The sequence below is a fragment of the Cylas formicarius genome, unplaced genomic scaffold (genome assembly GCF_029955315.1).
Source record: "Cylas formicarius isolate icCylForm1 unplaced genomic scaffold, icCylForm1.1 PGA_scaffold_6__28_contigs__length_40554024, whole genome shotgun sequence".
Lineage (NCBI taxonomy): Eukaryota > Metazoa > Arthropoda > Insecta > Coleoptera > Brentidae > Cylas > Cylas formicarius.
Window position 1 is genome coordinate 1856357 of NW_026844347.1, and position 23486 is coordinate 1879842.

At 31.8% G+C, this 23486-nt stretch overlaps 2 protein-coding genes and 2 long non-coding RNA genes across 5 annotated transcripts in view; 1 reads left to right on the forward strand and 3 right to left on the reverse strand.

Moving 5' to 3' along the window:
• Window positions 1-10612, reverse strand: part of LOC132703540 (adenosine receptor A2b) — a 29529-nt gene extending 18917 nt beyond the window's left edge. The window contains exons 1-2 of one of the 2 annotated variants that reach the window (XM_060672862.1): window positions 10439-10612; window positions 7092-7293 (exon numbers count right to left, since the gene is read on the reverse strand). The gene's annotated coding sequence lies outside the window, so the exon portion shown is untranslated. The remainder of the gene's footprint in view (window positions 1-7091; window positions 7294-10438) is intronic. The other variant, XM_060672861.1, reaches the window with a different exon arrangement.
• A 5828-nt stretch (window positions 10613-16440) lies between these two features.
• LOC132703912 (nucleolar protein 14 homolog) lies at window positions 16441-20961 on the reverse strand. The gene is made up of 5 exons (XM_060673439.1): window positions 19854-20961; window positions 17771-18562; window positions 17214-17707; window positions 17008-17163; window positions 16441-16952 (listed from the first exon to the last, which is right to left on the reverse strand). Exons 1-5 carry the CDS (start codon window positions 20910-20912, stop codon window positions 16853-16855), a joined length of 2601 nt encoding a protein of 866 aa, XP_060529422.1. The 5' UTR covers window positions 20913-20961; the 3' UTR covers window positions 16441-16852.
• Window positions 20962-21212: 251 nt separating this feature from the next.
• Window positions 21213-22176, forward strand: LOC132703430 (uncharacterized). The gene is made up of 2 exons (XR_009619077.1): window positions 21213-21624; window positions 21680-22176. It is a non-coding gene; the product is annotated as an uncharacterized LOC132703430 (long non-coding RNA).
• A 41-nt stretch (window positions 22177-22217) lies between these two features.
• LOC132703431 (uncharacterized) lies at window positions 22218-23321 on the reverse strand. Its single transcript, XR_009619078.1, has 3 exons — window positions 23144-23321; window positions 22892-23063; window positions 22218-22824 (listed from the first exon to the last, which is right to left on the reverse strand). It is a non-coding gene; the product is annotated as an uncharacterized LOC132703431 (long non-coding RNA).
• Window positions 23322-23486: the final 165 nt, after the last annotated feature.

Here is a 23486-nt window from a genome sequence, read left to right on the forward strand (position 1 = left end):
AGTAAAAAAACAATAACAAACCAAAACTGTTTGACACTTTGCTCCAAAAGTCCAGGAGCGTTCGGATATACAGTTTACACTCTATTAACTCCAAACTTATGTGAAAACTACTCCTACTCCGCTCCGGCACTGTTTTTATTAGCCGAACCTATTATGGAGCTTTCATGGGTCAAGCTGTCAATGGGTGTTAAGGTGAATTCAGGGAAAGGGCAGAGATTAATAATCCATATTAGGAGAAAAGAGGATTTTTTAAAAGAAAGTTGGCTAACATTTCAGTGATGCCATAAGGGGATTATCACGACGACATAAGACATAAATTCGGATGTTTTTCAGGATTAACACCTTAACATCACCTTAAAGAAAACAAGAAATCGTTGTCTGGTTAACAACCAAAAATATTTAATTTGAAATAATTCAATAAAGAAGGAACTGTTACATGTGGGAATTTTATACAAACATCGTATTATAAAACACGTCGTGGAAGATATAGCAGCACACTGTAGTATCATTACAGACTGAATCCTTTAAAACGTACATGGCCGCAATTAAAATGATTTGTAGCAAGAGATGACACGACTTTCAGAATTAATTAAAAATTAATCTACTGTTTGATCAAGTCATTGAAGAAGCGCCACCACAGAACTGGTCAAAAGTCCAAAATTTCATTAAAAAAGAGGAGAAAATATAAGATCTTGACTACTTAATACATCGGACATCATTTTTGTAATTTAATTTCTGTATAATGCATTTTTGGTATAATATTTACTAGAAAATACAAAATGCCCAGTTTTCATTCTGTTAAAATAAAATTCTTTCCTTTTTACGACTACCCTACCGGCCCAAATCCGAGTGGTACTACTTGTACTCGAAAAAAAATTTTGTAACGAAATCAATGACAAATAATGACGATGATTTAAGTATTCATTGTGTCACTCTGTAGTTTATTTGCATACCTAACGAAATTTTATTACTCTACACATTTAGTTGCAGTTGCTCGTTGCAAAACACTCGCATTTGAACTGCTCATGTAGAATCTGCCTCTCGGACAGCGCAGTGCATTAGCTCTGACGGATTTGTGTAAAGTTTCATCGATAAGATTCCTCGATTATTAGTCCATGCAGTGAAAAGTCCATTCCTACTTTTAAATCCTACTCTTAAAATACAAAAGTTCGCACAGCACAATTCTTATCGGCTGACATCCTAAATACAGCCCTGGCTTGTATTACATGTACTGAAAAGAATGGTTCCTTCCGTGGATCTTAAACTCATTCAAAAATTAAAGGTTGTAAAAACGGTATATATTTTGGATAACTCTACTTTCTTTTGTTAAATCATTTTTTGTTACCATTAGTAATTAAAGGCAAATTTAAATTTTTCTAGATTATATAAAAATATTTTTAATGATTCTAACACAAACTATTGTCCTTACTACTCATCCAATAAAATTACTGCGTATGTCATTAATTTGTGGTTTTAACTTGCACGCACCTTAATGACACAAGTTTAATAGATACCCAATGGGAGTTTTTGTAAAAATTTCAATTTTCCACAATTTCATCAGCATACAGTATTTTTAGAAAATGTTAGAAAACAATGGGAATTATTTTCATACCAATGGCAGATAAATGTAATAATACCTGTACGAGTACTTTGGAAAATCATTTCAAATGGTTTATCCTTCTTCGAACTAAGTAGTTTCCACTATTTTTGGTTGTGAAAATCTTGTGAAGGAAGAATGCCTACCAATAATTCATTTCGAGTGTTACATATGGTTGCAGTAATGTATTTATGGCCGAAAAAATAAAATTTCTTTTTTTGGGTAATCTAATCTAATTTTATTTTTATAAATAACTCTACTTATTATTTAAATAAAACACATGAATCTAGTTATGTAAATGAAATATTCCCTTTTTCCGAAGGATCTTTAAGAAGTTAGATACTCATAGACTCTATTCTACACAAGTATTAAACGAAAGCATTGTTTACAATATAATAGTGTTTAAATATTTTTTTCTACTGCCTTCTCTAAAATACCCAATTATACACCGATCTAGCTTGCGGAAAGTGTCATTTTACGACGTCAGTTTCGTTTCCTACATCTGCGAGCCCCTTCGGACATTTCCGGGATATTACCACAACTGTTTGGATGTTTTCGAAGATATTACCCACGATTTGAATTCTGACTCTGTATAGTACTCAACAGCTTTGGCAAACTTGTTAACTCTCGCTTTTATTAAACACTTGCCATTTACCACACTTATTGTATAATATGTCATTAATCAAAAATAAAATCAATCTTTTCTCCAATTTATATAAAAGAGAAAGACAATTACTAATCGTTGTTTTTCTAGTAAAGTTTTCCACACTTTTTCCAAGACTGCACGGAGCTAGTTTAAGAAGTAGGTGATACTGAATATGAATATTAAAATGAATGTCAATGACTCCCAGTTTTGTTCACATCCAAGTTTCTATTCGCATTTCATCCAAAACTTAAAGAAACATTTGTAAAACCCAGATTATGCACAAGTTTAACCAATTTTTGTCTAAGTTAAACTTTAGTTATATTAGTTGTGTTTTAGACGATGATTTATAAATAAAATAATTTAATATACATTATCTGCGTTTTGCCAATAATTTATTTTTTGTCATCCTAAAATGTATATGGATAATTTCCATTTGGTATATACGCACAAGGCTCTACAACTTCATCCTTATTTCAACACTAACGACCGTAGTCGGCATAACATAACTTTCGTTTTTATTAAATGGAGGAAACCTCTTTTTTGATGAAGTGTAAGTACTAAAAAGCTATTTTCGCAAAAGTTACGTGACTGCCTTTTTTACGAGCTGCAAGCACGAAGTAAATGGTCAAATACTCGAGTGCCGCATTTGTCTTCGGGTTTCAAATTCTTCCTGCACCGGTATTTATTCTATGTAACTCATAAGTTGAGATGAACGTTCGGAAACCGAGAGACATTTGGAATAAATGGATTTAATTTATTTGCAGTTAAAGTTAAATTAATGATTCAGAAGCAATAGTTTTTTAATCATCAGCGAATGGTATTTTCGAATATAGGAAGGGTTTACTGATATGAAGATCGAGCGTTTTAAACTTTATGGAAGTATTCATATATATATAAAGATATTAAATGTGAAATACCCTTAAGAAGTTTTAGAATGTAGGGAACAACCCTTGTAGATTACAACACTTGCATAGGGGACGAAAAAAGAACTACTACAGAAGTGCACTAATTAGGGTGGAATATAATAATGTTTAGACCTACACAACGGAACGGGGAGAAAAAATGCAATAAGCATGAAAGTCCAATTTCCAATTAGGAGAGCCCTTAAGCCGCCACTGCAATTCAGATAATCTACTTTAACGGTAGTTCAATTTTAAATCTTGATCCGATTTTAAAAATCAGTAAATAATGTCAATATGTTTGAACAGTCTTTTTGGCAGGCGCGCTGTATCAACAACTTTAGAGTATTCCTAACAAATCTAATAGATGATTTAACATCCTTAAAATTTGACACCGCCTTTGGTTAATAAACCTTGTGAATAAACAAATTAGAGCACTCCTGCCGTCATTAAATAAGAGAAACCAGTCCCACCCGCTGCTTTCCACATTCTAGCAGCAGCACGTGCAAAATTTGCTCAAAGGAAATTATTTTTTTAGTCTGCGACATTTTCAGTTCTAAATACCCAATTGATTTTCCACGAATAAAATAATCTCATATAATAATATACAAAATTATATTTACATTCTCAACAATATTGGGGTTTACATTTTGCATCCAATCTCATAAATTTCATGTTGTAAAGATACAATTTTCACCCCTACAGTAACATCTATTGCCACTCCACGTAAGTCCCCACGCACACGCCACCCTATTTCCGGAAGCTACAAATTTTACCCCCGAGGCATATGAGGGATAGTACGAACACCGTCCGCATAGATGACAACGAATGCTGTGCTTTATTAAGTAAAGATTTTTTTAGTTTAATAAAATCCAGCAGTAATAACAAATATCCATCACAAAATTTGGTTTTTTATTATGTAGTCCGTAATTTCATTAATTTGCCTTTAAGCTTTATCGTTTGTTGGGTTTAACAAACAGTAACGACATTTCGTTCTTCTCAATAAACGTTACTTTTTTTATGAACGCCATATTGGATCTGTGCTGTTGGGTACCCAAATGGACTGTTTTATTGGTTTCAACTAATTAATCTGAAAAGAAGGTTCAAGGTCTCACTACCTTATAGCGAATATTGTGTCCGGTGAATTCAAATGTGCTATAACATCTAGGGAAGTGATACTTTTAAAAGTTTTATTCTCAGTCTCCACAAAAATGACAGGTGATGTTGCCGTTTAAAATATCGTAGTATTCTTGAGATAACCGTTACTTCTTTGTTATCGTCCTGTTGATACAATGAGTAATAAATTTGGCGGTGCTGAGGTCGGTCTAAGCTCTAAGCAAATAACTCATCAATTTGATTCTGATATCGGTTTCCACCTAACGTGATCGGAGATAATACCATAATGCAATCTGAGCACGAATCTTCAAACTGCAACATAACATTGTTGCAAAAAATCGGTCAATATCATCTAACGGAGAGTTAAGTGTTGCTTCGCCATTCTCGACACTTAAGAAATAAAACTCTTTAAGGTGTGTTATTACTTAATTCATTGTCAACTCAACCATTATATTCCTATTTAAAAGGAAGCGAAACGGCGACAGGATGTAATTATGAAATTTGTATACTCAGTAAGTGATATAATAAATGCATTTTCAAAATTAGTTTTAGGAATCTTATCCATATTCTATGATCTAATCGACCGATCATACCTAATTCATTATTTTTCCGTTTTCTGAATAAATAAAACCATGAAAAAACGAAACGCATTGGTAAGCGGAATATCATATATCCGACTACAGTGTAAGCACACCGTACTCAATATGATCTAACTTGCAATATGACAGAATGGCAAAATTAGTTTGTGAATGATTCGCCAAATGGCGTCCCAACAGCATATGTTGTGTTTACATGAAGTGGTTGCTAAATTAAATTAGTAAACACATATATGTTCTGCAAGAGTGTATAGGTAAATACCAAACGTTTTGCCATTTTTTGTTAATTGATAGGATCTATCTGTGGAAGTTCTAATGAATTGGTCTAAAGAATATTCTTCTGAACAAAAAAAATACCGTCACCTCGAAAAAGTTAAAAGTCTTCCGAAACTCAATTGATATTGCAAAATCTGTAAGAGAGAAACCGTGAAGGATATGAAAGTGTAAGTTTTTTGCACCATCTGCAGAGTCTTGGGTTGACCGTAGATGACAAAGGCAACTTGTTATGATCTAATTGAGAATATGTTACGCGAGTAGTGGAAAATGGATGATAAATTATTATTCATTCACTCACTTTACAGAAAACCTACACACACTATTTGTGACACAGACACTTTACAGAATTCCATGCATATGCTGCAAAAAATACATTGGAGAAACAGGATGAACAATATCAACTAAGCTAGAAGAACACCAAACTAGAATTCTTGCATGTAATCAATCCTTCTGTCAAAGAAAAATCCATAGAATTCTCTTAGCAACCAGCAACCGAAGCTCAGGTCTTTACCTGTCACCAATATGCGAATCAGTCATCCTTTAGCTCCCCTGAAATAGTATATAAATAAGCACAGGTACAAAGAAGAATGTAAACCAATTTCAGTTAAGATGCGAAGAAGCCAATCGGTTGATTGGCGAAACGTCAGCAAGTTGGACTCAGCAAAAATCGACGCAGGAGGAATCCGGAAGATGTGTAAATAGTAGGTAGTGTTCTTGAAAAATTAATTGGAATTATTGAATTGTGCCGACGACGGCTTTACTATTTTAAATCCAGAAGCACACAATGTGCCATATTTTTTTTTTCCAAAACAAAATTATCTTTCAATGTCTGCCAAACATAACATGAAAATGGAAAATATGGAATAACAAGAAAGCCGAATTATTATTATTATATTATTATATCAGTATTATAGGTTCTATTGACATTAAAAACTACTCGCTTAATCCATGGGTGTCCCCTGACAATGACATTATTTTGTTGTGAACCTATTAAATTAGATTCGAATTCATACAAAAAATATATTTTCTTAGAAAAAATAGACATGCCAGTTGCAGACGTTTCTCATCTATGAATGCTTTTTATTGTGATATAACATGATGCTTTTTTCTCATGGAGAACATTAATATCCAGATGTTGTTATCGATTATCACAATTGAATACTTTCAATGGGATCTATTTTTTTTTCTCCCATATATAATTAGGAAAATCAATTTATCTTGCCATCTGTGTTACACAGAATTCATAGAGTTTCATTAATTTTATGTTTTCCTTCTATTATAATGAAGCAACCTTCACTAATGGTCTGCAAATAAGGGTGTGGCAATAAACTCAATACATGCATGAGAATTCCTCTAGAATATACGAGTAGTAGGAGTAGGGTGCGAAATGCTTACGCAAATGACAAAGGTTTGGTCAGTGGTATAGTTGTACTTATTAGAGGTATCGTCACTATCACTATATTTAATAATGACGAATTGTCAATTAAAACGTTACTTTATAGACACTCAATGATATTTCTGATTTAATAACAAACGGTAACACGTTAACAGTTGACCACCAATTAAATCATGATAAACAAAAAAACGTTGCAACAGAAAACCACAAATATTTCTGCTAAATTATAGCAGTGCGATCTAAAACAGTTGTGCTTTCGTTAACAATAGTGCTCTTCTCTGCATATAATATGAAAACAATTTCAGCAATCTCAATGATTTAAAAGGAGTGAAAAAGTGATCTAAATCTATTTCTGCAAAACATACCGTTTTCAACAATACAAAAAATAACAATATCGGAAAATAAACTTTTACGCCTTGTATGTTATTAATAAGTGCCATTTTAATAAGTTATAATTTGTACAATATTATTATTTTTTTTAGAATATGATTGGGCTGCTTTTCACCGTACGGACTACCTCGTAACTTCTCATCACAAAATTGTGTATTTACAGGTTCTGGTGTACCTTAATTTTAAAATACCAAATCCTCCGCTACATTTTACTGTTTGCTGCTCTGACATCAATGCGACAGCTTAGTTTATGAGTCTAGCTAGTCAAGTTTGACGCTTATTTCTGGTGGTTTTCCCAAAAAACTAGCCAAAATGGTTCTGGAGTAAGAAACATACTTCCATCTTCAATAAGAGCGACATTTGAGGGTAATGAGTACCTAAAACCAAAAAACATAAGGTATGTCATAAAATAGGCCCTAACGACCAGCTGGAAATTCGTCATTAAAAAGAAGTTCTTATAAACGCAGTTCCGGATATGCTTAGTTTACAATAGATATGAAAACAACCTAAGGATAGGAAAAGTTTGTATTTTTGGAGGCTTATTCAATTAAATTATATATTAAGTTGCCAAATTTCAACAAAATCAATCAAAAAATAGTTAACATATTGTACAAAGTCATTTTTTTAAGTATTTGTCACCTGTCTTAGAACCTAAGAATTTCCGGTTCTAGATCAGATATCAAGTTGTTTTCGTAATCCGTATACTCTGTATACTGCAAAACTGACAATAGGCAACAAGCAGCAAAAAATAATATCTTTCTAAAGCACCTGTTGGTCCCAAACATAGGTATTATATAATAATGGATACTAAGGATATTAGTTAAGTATGTTGCTTAACTTTAAGGAAATTGTTAATTCTGACCAACCCGCAAGAATTTCATTTTTGAAATACCTGCTCTTAATTTTTTTTGTTTCTAAAGGATATTTCAAGTAACGTCGGAATATCAATTGGTAGTACACGTACACGTTCCTTTACTTTTTGTATGTTGTATAACATTTGTGTTTCATTTTTATGTGAGAAAAGTATACTTGGTAGAAATCGCTATAAGCAGACGTTCCAGAAAAATTTGGAATGAATACATGTGATTTTAAGTGGCAAAATTGAAAATAATATTTACTTTTCTTTATAATTCTTTCAATTTTAAGAACTATAATTATAATTCCATGTAATTCATAAGCAGTTCGATATGGCCATTTTGTTTGTAACTGATATTTTGTGCTTGATATTTTAAAATGGCGGCAACTTCCCATTAATCCTATATAGTGCCTAAAACTAGTTATCTTATTGACAGTTTGCTAAAGAATTCTAAAAATTGTACTAAAATTAAGAAAATATAACATTTCCCGTTTTACAAAATATTAACTTGTATTGTGCTATTTCACTTCTAAAACACAAAAAATACCTGAGTAATTGATTTATATTTCTTTTTTTTTTCATTATCAAATTTCATGAAAACTCCAAGAAAAAAAAACTCTAAATTGGTGTAATGATGAATGATTTAAAACAGGGAAGAATCACACAAAATATTAATAGATACAAAACTCGATTATTATTGTAGATCAAGTCAGTATAATTATTGTAAGAATTTGTGATGAATGGTGTAGAGATATTATTGGACACATGAAAATATGAGGAACAACAAAATACGAAAAATGACATGTATTTTAGATTTGAATTTATGAATAAAATATTGTTTCATTCTACTAAGTTATGTTATTTTAAAACGCTGTATCCGTAACTGTGATAAAAGTATGTGCAATAAAAATCGAGTAGATTAAGCCTGGCATCTTGAATTAAATTTGATGATGAGTAGATTTGTTTCTTCATTATTCTCTCCTCTTCTATGATCATCATTTTAGTGTTGTGTTCCGTCTCCGCGTTCAGGATATACAGTGCCTCGCATTCGATTACGCTGACATCACAATTACGGCACCGTTTCGATGAAAAATCGTGTTAGTTAGAATGACTATAAAAATCTCCTTTCAACAAATTTAGACAGCAGTTTGCCTAAGCATTTTCAAAAATGAAGTTTTGATAATTTTTGTTGCCCGGTAAATAATAATAAAAGCGTAAAGGAAAACTAACCAAAAGTATAATATGATATCCAATAAAAAATTTTATACTTCCGCGTCAACAAATTTAAAAAAAAATGTTAGGTTATCTTGGAATCTACAAGTATTTTTTTTTCATTTTGTTGGTAGTTACGTAACTTGATTTATACTCCAAAAGCGGATATAAAAAAATTAAAATGTCAACGATTTAAGGCATTTATTCCTAGTTACAGACTCAAACGGTATATTACAAAATAAAACACACACCTAAAACCCGAGCCACGAATCTAATTAGTTTGCCGGTGGTCGATGTAATCTTAACTAAAAGCGTATTCGTTTGAACTGTCACATAAATTAAAGAACATATATTTAAACTTTTTTTTGTGATTTTGCGAATTTAATTTAACTTTATACGCTAATAAATTTCATTAATAACGTTACTGCTGACATTTGTGTGTACACCGTTATGGAATCTACAGCACCCTTACATAATAATTCAAATTGAAATAATTAAAATTATTATTTTGAATGTGATGGCAAATGTCTACAATATAATAGTGAAAAAACACATTAATGAAGAAGGCGTATATTTTTTGGTATTTTAAGAAATTTAACTTTAACAATTTGTTCAACTGTTACAGTCAAACTTAAACTCACTGGTGTAAAAAGATAGAGACGCAAATATTTGAATCAATGAATATTTTTTCCTAAAATAATTGATTGCTTCCCTAGAAAACTGTCCCGCTGGCTGTGATATTTATTGCATCGCTCACGCTCTTTAGTGTGAAAATTTACATTTTTATGATAGAAAACAAAACTGTTAGAGCCTATGATCGAGGGTTTCTTTTTATTTGTCATAAAACCTCGTAACAACCAAATAAATTTTAGTTTCTTTTTCGTAATTTTTTCATGACTAAAAGTAATTTTTAATTTGCAAAAAATAAGTTTTCCTTGTTCATTCTCTAAGTAAATGCTTGCAACAGAACAAAATACAACATTACACTGAGGCCTGGCGCCAAAACACTATAAAAGTGAACGAAAACTTATATTTTTATTCTCTACAATTTATTGTTTCGCAACACAGATTATACTCGAAGAAAATCTGTCTGAATTATTTTAAAACAATTATGACGAATTTATAAAAAATATCTAGTAATTCAATCTGTATTATTTTCTCCACCATACTAATAATTTACTGTTAAAAACCCACCTAATGAAAAAAATCTTATTTAGTGATCAGCTACTAAATACGAAAACCACTCACTACAATTATTCATCATATACAAATGTACAATGCGGTAGATACACGAATATAGTAAAAAAACGATCGTGATGATGAATTATTTAAAACGGAAGCACTCGGTATAGAACAAATAAAAAACAAAGTTTTTCATATTTTCAACGAATTTTGTAAATAAAGGCCTATTGCGAAAAACTAAAATGAAACAATGAAAAACGTATTCAACTCACTCAAACAATTTTAAGATTGTGCATCCGGAGGGCAGTATTCTGAGAAAATCGAGATTACTGTTAGCATATATTCTTTCACTTCCACGAGAACTTTTCGTTAATTTACGAACTCTTGGCGACAGCCTATCGCACGTCGCGTACGAATTTCGTTGGCAACTGAGTGTGGAGAAGACTGGAAAATTGCAAGTGGTGAGCTTTTGACGCGTCACCGTCGTCTTTCGTATGTTTTTTGGCTGCGCGACTTGCAGCAAACGAAGAGCATGAAAGGCCGAATAAATGTTTTACGATATTAGATCGAAAGCATACGCTTCAAGTCAATGTTTTCGAAGGTAACATTTACATCATATTCTCAACGCACTTGAATTCAGTTATAAGAAATAAGAAAAATTTTTCCTTAATGTACTAACTAAAATTCTGTTTTAAAAATTTCTATTAATTATTTTTTTCTTATATATTTTTTTCAGAACAGTAGTTTCCTAAAGCTCATTTCAAATACAGATGCTGTAACCTAAAAATCTGTGCACATTATCCTTGTATGTATTGTTTCCAACACACAAAGTTACAATTGCGGAAAACATTTACTTGTCTGAACGTACTATAAAGGCGACTACTCCTTACACGGGCTGAATGCTTGACAAGTAGCGAGTATTGTATACGGCTACTCGCAATGACTTGCACTTCCCACCGCTTGTCGAAGAACGCGTCCAAATTAGAGGCGAGAAGCTTACTTCCGAGTTTGTTTATGTCTGTGCGAGGTTTATTCGATAAGTAACAAGTTGTGTTTGTTAGTGATCCAGAAATGGTCTATTGTTTATCGTGAAATGGCGTGGAAGAATGAGGTTACATCGAAACTTCTTGATATTTGTCAAAAGAACCCCATTAGTGTGGACCTATTACATAAACAGCACAAAATGACAAAGTGTTGGAATGCAGCATCTATGAATTAAAAAAGAAAAGGGACTCTCATACGCAACTGCAAAACTAAACTAAAATACAGTGGAAAAAAGTGGTGCTGTTTTGAATGATCTCTATACTCCTTACTCCCATACTCCTGTTTCAAGCTGATATCCACTGTCTTCTAGGTTTTACGCTTTTATCTACTATTTTCGAGTAAAATATAATCACAACTTAATGTTACAAAATTGGCCGAAGGTGCTAGAGCTGTAGTATCGAAACTTTCGTTCATATTTACTAGATACTTTTCTTTCTGCTTAAACTTCCCGAAACAAACCGATGCTTGAAACTTTCTAGTAGGCGCTTAGTGGGTACAATTTACTTCGACTCGGACAAGTACCTGACAAATATGTTCCAAGTCAAGTAACTTGGCAAGTCCCGGGTAGTGAGTAGCCGCCTTAATAATGTAAATAATGAATTAACTTTGGTTGTGGTTGTCTGAAGAAAGTAAGTTTAAAAAATCGTTAATTGATAAAAATTACATTTATATATACTATTTTTAGTATTTTAGTTCTCGTAAGCATTATCACGATGAAAACAAGTTGTCCAAAGTCCAGTACTCCCCATCATTTTTTCATTCTCTGAACATTGGGTGCGCCTTGGCGCCTTCTTCATCTAATAAAAGTGCAATTGCACACAACTTTTTTTGCGAAAAAAAAAACAATGATATTGGTAATAAAAACGTAGGATTATTACTAATAAAAAAAACACAATAATTACTACTTACTAATTACTATTAACTGCAGAATAAAAAGTAATACCTAACCTATCAACTGGTAATTTTACTTCTTGACATTTTTAATAATACCATTATTATTAGTATTACCGGTATTGCCATTAGTTATTTTATCCAGTTATTACAAGAGATATGTCTCTAGCATATAGAAGGTATAACCGTTTCCGTATATGTAACATTTAGCAATGAATTAATTAATTAGCTGTTTGACCCGGCCCCCCAGTCCATTTACATTGTATTATTTTCACCGTAACTTGCCTTTGCGTAATTGTAAAGCAATTCAACTTAAAACAAAAACACAATAATCATGACCGACGAAGCTTGGATTTTTTAGAACTTTTCTTTCTACAAGAATTAGGTTTGTCAAGGATCGGATTCAAGCGAGAGTTAAAACTTCAAATAATCCAATCATTCGTCCCCTCTGGAATTGCACCGAATTATAAAACAAAACAAAACATAGTATAATTATTAATAACAATTAAAAGTTCTTGCCTGGCCACAGAGATCACAAAGGCATACTTAATTGTAACTTCATATTGTTTTGTAATATTCCATCGTCCAAAGAATTAATTTACTGTAAGGCGGTGTTGTTTCCTTCATTAATTTTAGTCAGATAACCAAAACAACACGTGCAGAATTATCAATACGGTAACATAAGCCTAACGTTTCTTTCTGTTGAGAAGATGAGCTTCACTCGGTTTAGATTAAGTACCACATTTTTTAAAATCTCTATATTTGTATAAAAAATATAAAATCATTTTAACAGTGGTGTGGCCTAAAAAAATTAACTATCTACTAAATACAATAAAGGCTTGACGCTATTTTGATAACACAGGCAATTACGTAAGAAATATTTCAAAATATTGAGGATTAATTTTGCTCGTACGAAGAAAACTTCAAATTTTTCAATTTGAAGTGACTTGAAACTCGAAGAAACTGTTGTGATGTTGCTTTTGCTGTACAAAGTTGTAAATAACCTTGCAGATTCTTCTTTTCGTATAAATTAATTGAACTTTAACGCTAATCCATATAAGGTGCGAACAAGACTGACTTTTTCTATTGGGGCCTTAGGTCGAATTACTTTTCTAACTCTCCTATAGTAAGATGTGCATAGATATAGATACATTTAATTTAAGCCTTAGTTTATTTAAAACAAAGATATATAACTTTCTTTAACTAAGTATAATTTATTTAAATCTAACCTTTGCTTTCATTTTAGAGATAAGAAATTTATTGCTCACTTTCCCCATTTTGTTAACTAGAAATCTATATTGTGTCATTCTGTAACTCGGTAGCTGCGTCTGCCTGTTGAATGGCATGTGAAATATAAATGAATAAATATTCAACTTGCTCATGAGCTCATCATTTTAAAAGTCGCTTTCTTATCGAAGCATCGTGTTATTCAATCAACGCTACTTAGAAAATCTTTCCATTTAGAACCTCACAAAACAAGTTCTTACACCTTTGCACTTAGAAGCAATGACAAAACATTAAATTTTATGTAAAGAATTATTATTACTTGTTCAAAAGTTTCTATTGGCCGTGATTTCAAAACAAATAGATAAAAATTGATGTGTATTTTTCAATCATTGAAAATAACTTAAAATTGCTTTTATAAAAATATAGAATATATGAAAATGCAATTTTAATATATTTTCAATCATTCAAACAATATGCCAGGTGTCCAATATGAAAAATCTATTAGTTTTAAAAATATTATACTTATACGTTAAATTCTACTTAAAACTTGCTTTAGAAATGTTTTTATAGAAACACAGGATTTCCCATAGTAAAAAATTATAACGATTTTTTTTTTAAATGCACATTTTCAAAAAAGCACCCTATAACTGAGATATCCATGGGTTTACGATTACGCCCATACTCCGACAGTTTTCATCTATCTTCTATCCTAGAAGTGTTCAATTTGGACACCTTGTAAAAAAACATCATCTATAAGATATCTTGTATCCTTAAAGTTTGATCGAAACCGTTTTACATTCTTTACAATAATCTCATTGACTTAAGCTACTTCAGCAGCTTTTCACGGTTTCACCAACTCTTCCACTTCCGGTTCACGGTTTCCACTTTAGTAGCGTCAATAAACTCCAACATAATACTATATGTATTGTATACCACTGTGGTGGAATATATATATATATATATATATATATATATATATATATATATATATATATATATATATATATATATATATATATATATATATATATATACCTACATATATATGACTATATTCAAAGATCAAATCAAATCAAAGATATTATTAGCGTTAAGACATGGACAGTTCCCAACAGTTGCTTTCGGTATTTCAGAGACTCGATGTCTACCAGGGAATTTGTTCAAATATTAATCATTTGTTCCAAAATATATTCAATTGATAAAAACAAAGTGCGATACCTTAAATATATGGCTGTATGTGGAATTCACGATTTTAAAACTAATTGTTGATTTTTTACTCAAATTTAAAGGCCTGTTTATCAAACGTCTAGCGAGGACAGGAGTTTTCCAAATGTTTTCACATGATTACAGAAATTTCGGAGGGGAAACAGGTGTATCTATCGGAACCTCGTAATTGAACCATATCAAATTATTCTAAAAAAAATAATATTAGTAAACAATTTTTATTCACTAAATTTATAATGTTCACAAATTTTGTAACGCTGCTCTTACCTGACTCAATATCGAATGCTAGTTGTGGCACTTGGCATCAGACTTAACAGAAAGCCGATATATTGTTGTTATAAGAGAGTTTCAGACTCAAATATCAAAATATGCACTGATCAGGCGTGCTCAAAGTGTCACTTTCTACGTCAGCTTCACGGATATTTCACTGTAGGTATTTTGATTTGGTTGTTCATATTTTCTGTATTCATCACGTCAATCAATGTTTTGCAAAAACGTGCATTGGTCCTATGACACCTCCGAAAAGCGTCGAAAAAAAAAGGTTTTGTCTATTTCTCTTTTTCCGTGTGGACTAAAACCGCTAGAATTCAGCTACTGTTTCTATATTCAGAATTCCAATATTCTGGAAGTGAAATATTAAACCAAACCAACCAAGGCAACTCTGATTTTTTGTCAATTTTCCTTAAATTTTTCGATTTTGTTATGAAAAAAAGTTGAAGCTATCGATTTAAAATTTAGCGGAATGGTCCGGGGCCCTGACGGAACCTATTAAAATTAGGCGGTTGGGAGTGAGGAAGTATTTTCAAGTTCAAAACCGTTTTTTCGTATTCAAAAAAAAAAATCTGTGTGCCAGCTATTCACCAAAATCTGAATATCGAGTTCCCCTTGGTATGAAAATTTTGTAGACCGTATCGAAAGCTAAATGCGCCATGTTAAAAGATACAAGAAATTTGGCAAATGTAAAAGTCCACCCCTATATGTAACCTGTAAGTGGTGGCAATCGGACGAAGAGAAATTTGTAAAAGGTAATAGATTTTTTGAGTTATCTTTCGCAAAAAGGGACAATGTGATTTAAATGGTAGCATTATATTTTTCAAAATACAGACCACAAAGCAAACCAGAATTCTATTCGCCTTGCGCAAGTTACTGTGAACCACTATACAGGGTGATCCGTAATGAATGAGCCAAAAATCAATCTTAGATTAACCTTATGAAAATAATGATATTGGGCCCAATATGCCTTCCTATAATGTCGCTGATTAGAGAAATTCAGTTCTCGAAATTCGCGGGTTTTTTGATATTGCTAATAGTTATATTCTGTTTTTTTCACATAATACGTAATAAAAACATAATACTTGAGATATAGAGAAATAATAATCTCGAAAAATTAACCTTTTGACTCAATATGTTTTATCGAAATAAATATAGTATACCGTTTTACTAAGAAATCTTCACCCTATCAGAATTTTCAAAGTAGCGAAAGGGAACTAAGAAAGTTATAGTATAAAATAACCAGATTATAGCGTGTAACTAAAGCCCTCTACACATTACGTGAAAAAAAAATTTAATCCTATTGGCCATCTTAAAACAGAACCGAATCCAAGTTTTAATGTCAATATTTAAGAAAATGCTTAAGCTACTTGTAAATAACAATTCTGAGAACTAAACCTGTATCTCTTAGTGAGGCATATTTGGCTCAATATCACAAGCAGGCTCACCAACCGTACAGGATTTGCCAGTACAGGTTCAGGTTTTTCCGACGTCCTGGAAAATCTACTCGCCCTGGATTATCCAGGATTTTTCAATATAGTTATATTTTGTCTCCCATTAGCCACAAATTCAACGCACAATAAAATCTACTTTATTGTAAAATGAAACGTTTCAGTGTGTTATGAAACCCACATAATTCAAGAGTTTGAAGTTACACAAATTCCGTTTATAAAACAACGCTCCGAGTAATTTAAAAATGTAATTATATATAGTATTCAGTATAAAATAATCAAGTATAAACAACAACCTGCCGCCATCTTGAAAATAGTATGCCGAATGGCCTCGGATGTGTATAGTAATTACTCGAAATGTTTCCAGGCCAATAGAAGTAAAGAAGATAGCCAAATTTTCAAATATCCAATATAAATTCAATATTCGCTTTTTGTATTAATAAATACCCAATAAACTAGCAAAAGGCAACAGTTTTATGTAAGTCAAACAAACAAAACAAAAAATATAAATCAAATATTTTATGAAAACTATTTACAATTGTTAAAAAAATGTGTAAACTGTATAGCTTGTTCACAAAATCAGACCCTCTTTCGTTTCCTGTCCAAAGCATTAAGTTCACTTTGTTGAAAGGCAGCTTCGGCAAATATTCTTTTAACTTTTTCTTTTCGTTCCATATCACTAAAAAATTAATATTTAATCACATCTGTAAATGTCAAAATTGTGTTAAGTTCACCTGTGCATCTTTTGTTTAATTTTAACTCTCCCCAGGAATGCTTTATCTCTTCGAATCTCCCTAAGAGCGCCCTTTCTTTCTCTTTTCAGCTTATGAATCAATTTATCTCTTTCTGCTTTTTCCTTCGACTGCACTTTTCGCCGTTTTGTGTCATATCTATAAAAATATGTTGATTATTATTTTAATTAAAGGAAAACTTCACTTACACTTCTTCTATTTTTGGTTCATATAATCTTAATGCTTTGGGTTTCTTTTCTGCCAACTTAACGTAATTTAGTCGCCTGTTTTTCCTTAGTTCATTTAAGCTCATACCTAATTGTTCATGTTGATTTATAACTTCATTTGGATAATATTCTAGTGGTATTTTTTTAAGAAAATTTTCGACAAGGGCAAATATTTCTAAACAACTAGGCAATGTCTTGTATTTTTCAAAAAATTCCCTCAGTAGTTGTAACGTCCTGTATAAAATATTTATTTTAAATTCATCATTAATTTCTGGATCAATTAATATGGTAGGGTTCAATTTTGAGCTAGGCTTTATTTTTGAGCAATCCCTTAATAATACCAATTGACTGTAAACTGGTTTAAAAGGTGGAGGCACTTTTATAAGTTGCACGCCATTTTTTGGTATAGACATGTGCAAAATCCCTGTTAAAAAGTTAATTGCTGCGGGCAGGTATCTATTGGATAGATCAGTATACTGAAATAAAAAAAATGGAAAATCATTATTTTGTAATTGAAATGTTAATAAAAAAAATATTACCTCTGAAACTAAAGTGCATAAAAAAAAACCACGTGAAATATCCCTTCCATTTTTAATTCTACATTTGGTCAACATTTGTTCCATGAATACAAAGCATGGTGTCACCACTTGATGCCTGAAATCTGATGTGGTAAACAACAGGCTCACTAATTTAAAAAAAAACAACACTTCCAAAGTGGGACAACTTGTCTTCTTTATTCGAAATTCTTCGTGTTTTTGCTTCAATACTTCTAGAATGGATTTATGTGCATTGAGTGGATTCAACTGAGCCAAATCATAAATTTGGGGCATTATTGATTTGTAAATAAATAAGTGATCTGTAAGGATTTGTGTGTCAGGCACAGTAGAGAACAAATCGTTTAAATATTGTAAGAGGAATACAAACAATAATCCCAATTGCTCTTTGTTGCCTTGAGACAAACTTGGATCATTGTCTTTAATCAACTTTTCTAAAACAGCACTTTGCTGTCTAGCAGAATACCGGTGTAGCAAAATGACAAAATTCTCATAAGATGTTGGTAAGGAAATTTTTTTTGGCAACTTCTCCTTAATATCTTCAGCTTTATTTTCATGTTTTCTGTGATATTTGAAATCTGCATCTTCACTTTTTGGTTTATTGACTATAGCAGACATAGCAGCATTCTCTTCCGCTTTTAATACTGCTAAGGCATTTGAATCATCCTCACTGTCACTTTCACTATGTGCCTCGGCATTTTTTAGATCTCCCAATGAATCTTCTGATTCTGAATTTGAATATTCAGATTTACTATTTAACTCAATATCTGAATCTGCCTAAAAGTAATGAAAATGCTAATAATGCCTCTTCGTGCAACCAAAAGAGCAATGCCTAAATTTACCATAGGTGATATTAAATACAATAGGGTTTCTATACCGGATGTCCCTCCGGGTACTCAGTTGATCTCTAATGGGAAAGCAGCAAAAATTTGAAAATTTATAATTATACTTATTTTGGTGGAGGTAATCATGCTCGAATATTTTCAAGATGGGGCACATCCGGATTTACCGGAAGTGGGTGTTGTCAAAATTTTTATTTTAAATGGAATACTATATTGTTTTTTTGGATTATCCTAAACATAAATTTTACCGTTTCTGAAGTATTTAACAATTTATGTCAAAAAGGACTTGTATGGACCGAACAATATCTGTAATTTTTTTCCCATCCTTTCAAATTTTACTCTATTAACTTGCCCTGTAGAAAATAGTATGTCTGACCAAGTAAAAAACAATTAAATGGCATTATCCCGATAACGATAAATATTCCTAATATACAAGTTAATAAAAAGTAGTCCTAATTTTTAATTCTAAATAAGATAAGATTATAAAAATGGGTTGGTTAACTTTGAAAAAAAAATAATTCTCGCCAGTTTTTTCAATTTTACTTTAATTGATATTTTTCTCACCATCCTGTAATCCAGTAATTTAAATTACTAACTAAATTTGTTCAGCACATCGATTTCTACAGGGTAAGTTAATAGGCTAAATTTGACATATATTTTTCGGTTTTAAATATTCTAAAAAAGGTGAAATTTAGGTAAAAGATTTTAAGTACGAAATATTTTTAGACTTTTTCCCGAAATTTAAAAAAAGCAATGACATATAGTTTGTTTCATTTAAAATACGCAAGTGGACACCCACATCAGGTATATGTAGATAGACGTGCCGCGATCTTGAAAATATTTTAACCAGATTGCCCCCACCACCAATTCCAAAAGTTTGCTACTTATAGTTTTCCCATAACACATCGGCGAATTTCTCAATGGGACACCCTGTATAATGCAACAGTAAAATAACTTAATTCAACCATAATTTTGAGAAAGCCAAACTATATTTGTAAGTTTAAATACTCTTTATTAGCTCTTATTGTATTTTTAATTTTAACTTGTATGTTGATGCTTCGGTACCAGCGAAATCTTACTGATTTCGAGCCAGCAATAAACAAATTCAGAAAAATGTTTTTTTTGCAATGTATTAAAAATTGCCGAGAAAAACACTTGAAAGTTTTTGTATTTAAAATAATAATCTAAGTACTGTAATTTACAAAGTTGGTCAACTAAAAACCTACCTCATCACAGATTTCTGATACATCTTTCCCATTCATTTTGGCTTCAATAATTACACTAGGCTTACCCTCTTCATTATAGGTCAACATCTGTTCTGTGTCTGACTCATATACAACATCATCATCCAAATCATCTGCGCTTCTGTATTTACTTTTGAATGCTTCAAAAGGCTCACTCATGCGTTCAATGCGGTCTTGCTCCATTGTTTTTAGTTTTTCCTGCTCATCTTTCTCCACCTCTTTCACATTTTTAAGACGGTCAGAAACAGTACCTCTGGCTTCAAATTTTAACTCCCTCAACATCTTATCATAATCATCCAATGAGTGTTTGTCAGCTGTATCTTCCCCTAATGATTTTTTTGTATTTACAATCTGCATCAAATCTTTCCATTCAGTATCCAATTTTTCAGTAAGATCTAGAGTTGTTTCCTTAATTTTTTGTTTCTCAGCCTTGCGTTTCTTGGATTCTTCAATTAACTGATTAATTAGTTGCTTGTGACTTGTTGCTCCATCATGACCAGTCTTGCTGAAGATTCCACCACCAAAATGGACATCTTTGACAAAATCAGAGTCTAATTTCCCAGTCTGACCGTCCTCTAAACTTTCATCATCTGATCTGGGATCATCAAACTTCTCAATTTCAGACAGAGTTTGCCCCCTATGAGTAATTATTTCATCATCAGCCAGATTAAAAATGTTTTTCTTCTTATTTGCTCTTATTCTAGCAGCTGTAAATCTAACCAATGTTTTATCAGCACCCGTCATATCTTTATTTTTTTCACCAATACGCTTATCCACAAATTTGTTTGATTTATTCTGCAACTTATATTCTTGCAAGAGAGTGCGCTTTCGTTTTTTTATTGCTTTCGCTTTTGATATACCCGGCAAACCTTTATCGTTTTTTTGCTTTTTTCCTAGGACTTTAAATTTTTCTCGATTTAGGTGAACTTCGAAAGGATTTATTGACTTGACATTTCGTAAATTTTCCTTTTTCTTTTGTACTTTATCAGCATTTACTCGTTTTTTATTTTTTATCTTGGCCATTTTTGAGTAGAATAACATAAACTTAAAAATGAAAAACTAACCTCTCAACGAAAAAGTCATAGAATAACAGCTCAGGCACATGCTACTATAGAAGGAAATTTCTTCTTATTTTTTTGTCAACAATTGCGACAGACACAGACACGGACATTAGAGGTAAAAAAATCTTAACATCCACTTGAATTTTAAAATTGACACACAGGAAGGCACAAATATTATACAAGCATCTGTTGTTGATTTTTAAGTTTTTTTTTTAGTTATTTGTGTTCACTAAAATTACTATATGTAGTTTGCGGATTTCAATATTCACATAGGGAATTAGGTTTCAGTGTTCCACTTCGTGTGGAAAATGGTCCATGTCCTTTTTGGGCAATAATAAAATAATTCTAAAATTTTAACTAAGGCCTGGTAACTGGGCTTATTCAGCTGTGCACAGCTTTTTAGTGATGCCTGAGCAATACCAGCTCAACGGTGCGATGCGCGAGTAATTTTCGTCAAGTGTTGAGCATCAATCGCAACGAAGAAATATTATGATGCTTCTACCCAGCGTTTTTTTGGTAACAGCTGTGTTATGTCCTTTTTTTGTGACAAAATTCTAATATATATATTTCGCTCATTTTTTCGAATGTGGGAAGAAAAGTGGCAATTTCCTCAGAAAATTATTGCCTAGTAACTGATGAAAAAGGGGAACCCATTATTGAAAGTCATAAGCTTTTATTGCAGATTATCACAGGTAGTCAAATTTTGATATTTTTTGTAACAATAAATAAAACATCCCACATTTCTAGAAGAAAACTACATATGTGTAGATGCTCCTCCCCAAATATTTTGCTGAATTTGGTATTAAAAGAAAAGAAGAGATGAAATCACAAATATATAAATATGTTATGCAAAATTTTTCAGAAGATAAAATTGCTCTACTGAAGAACCACAAAATACCTAAATTGACACCCGTAATGGCAAAGTGATTAATGGAGACAAAAAAGAAAAGCTTGTTCAAACAAAATCTTTTGAAGAATGCGAAAAATATAGTTGCACCTTGGAGAGGGCAAGCTGGAGGAATTGAAAAAACTCCATGCATATTTACAAGAGAAAAACTAGAACTTCTAAGGAATCTAAGGAAACAGAGCCAAATCCATAATGAACAAAGTAGGTAAAATGCATCCTTGTTTACTTTCTTATATATTTAAAAAAATATTTGTTTTTTTTTGTCATATAGATATTTTTCTTAATTGTAGTTAAATTTTTTACTTTTGTAAATTATTAAAATACATTGTTGAAATAATTCTGGTTTTAATGTAAAATATTTTAACTTTAACAATTATTGTCAACTCATAATACATTTGCTATGTAGTCTCTTTCCATCTGTCCTTAAATTCAATTCTTTATTATCTAGCTATACATTCTATTTCTTGCGGATCAGAGTTTTCATAAGGTATAATTAGGTTATGTAACACACATGCTGCAGTTATAACTAATAGAATTTTGTCAGCCCTGCTCATTTCTAAATATTTCAACCTTCTAAATTTTTCTTATAATCCAAAACATTGTTGAATTAAAACACGTATAGAACTAGGCAATGTATTAAATCATACTTGCTGAGGTGTCACACATCCACTATCTGTATATGGTTTTAAGAGAAATAAACAAAGTGGATAAGCATTATCACCTATTAAATGCTGACTGACAGGGCTAATTTTAAAAACTCTTGCGCCATGTACTCTGGCAAGGGTACTAACAATGATATCCATACATTTTCTTTTTTCACACTGCCTGTAGAATAATAGAGTGAACATTAGTTCTATAATAATCGTCATTTGCGTTATGGTGTGGGACAATATGTGTTGCATCAATCATGCCCACTATTCCAGGTATGCTTGAAAATAGCCACATATTTATCGGTTGCTTTTATGATGTGTTACTTTGAAAACAGCTAGAAGATTAAAAGTTTAATGAACCGAGACAAAGATCATGCTTTTTGGCACACAGCTGTTATTTACCAGATTTTTTTTCCAAGATTCTACTCGTAAAGCTTCTTTGATTTTCATCAACTTAAAAAAAAAAGACATTTGCAGTACTTTTAGCTAAATGGGTTTGGTTTCCTGCAGCTCTAAAACTTTCCTGTTGCCCCAGCATCCATAATGTGAAGAAAATCTTTTTTCAAATGGTATCCTAACAATTTTGAGGTTTAATTTAGTGAATACAGTCTGAAAGACAAGTCAAAAAATTAAATCTATTTTTAAAGTCAATACCTCAATGTATGTCTAGTCATTCTGAAATATAGGTATATACTGAGGACAGAGTGATGGTTATCTCATAAAAATTCTCATTCCTAATTAGTGTTGGCCTTTCCAGTGGAATAGGATCTACCACTGCAACCAAGTTGAAAAAGTCTCCTTTGTAAGGGGTAGATGAACAGATTTCCTCTGATATTTATATAAATAGATAGATATACTAGAGATACAACTTCCTATACTTACTACAAGGGTGAGAACTTCTATATTTCTTGTACGTATTGGTCTGGACCAAAAGCGAAAATCCTTGACGAAAGTCGACAATGGGCAAATAATCCTAGCAGTCGAGCTCAATACTGAA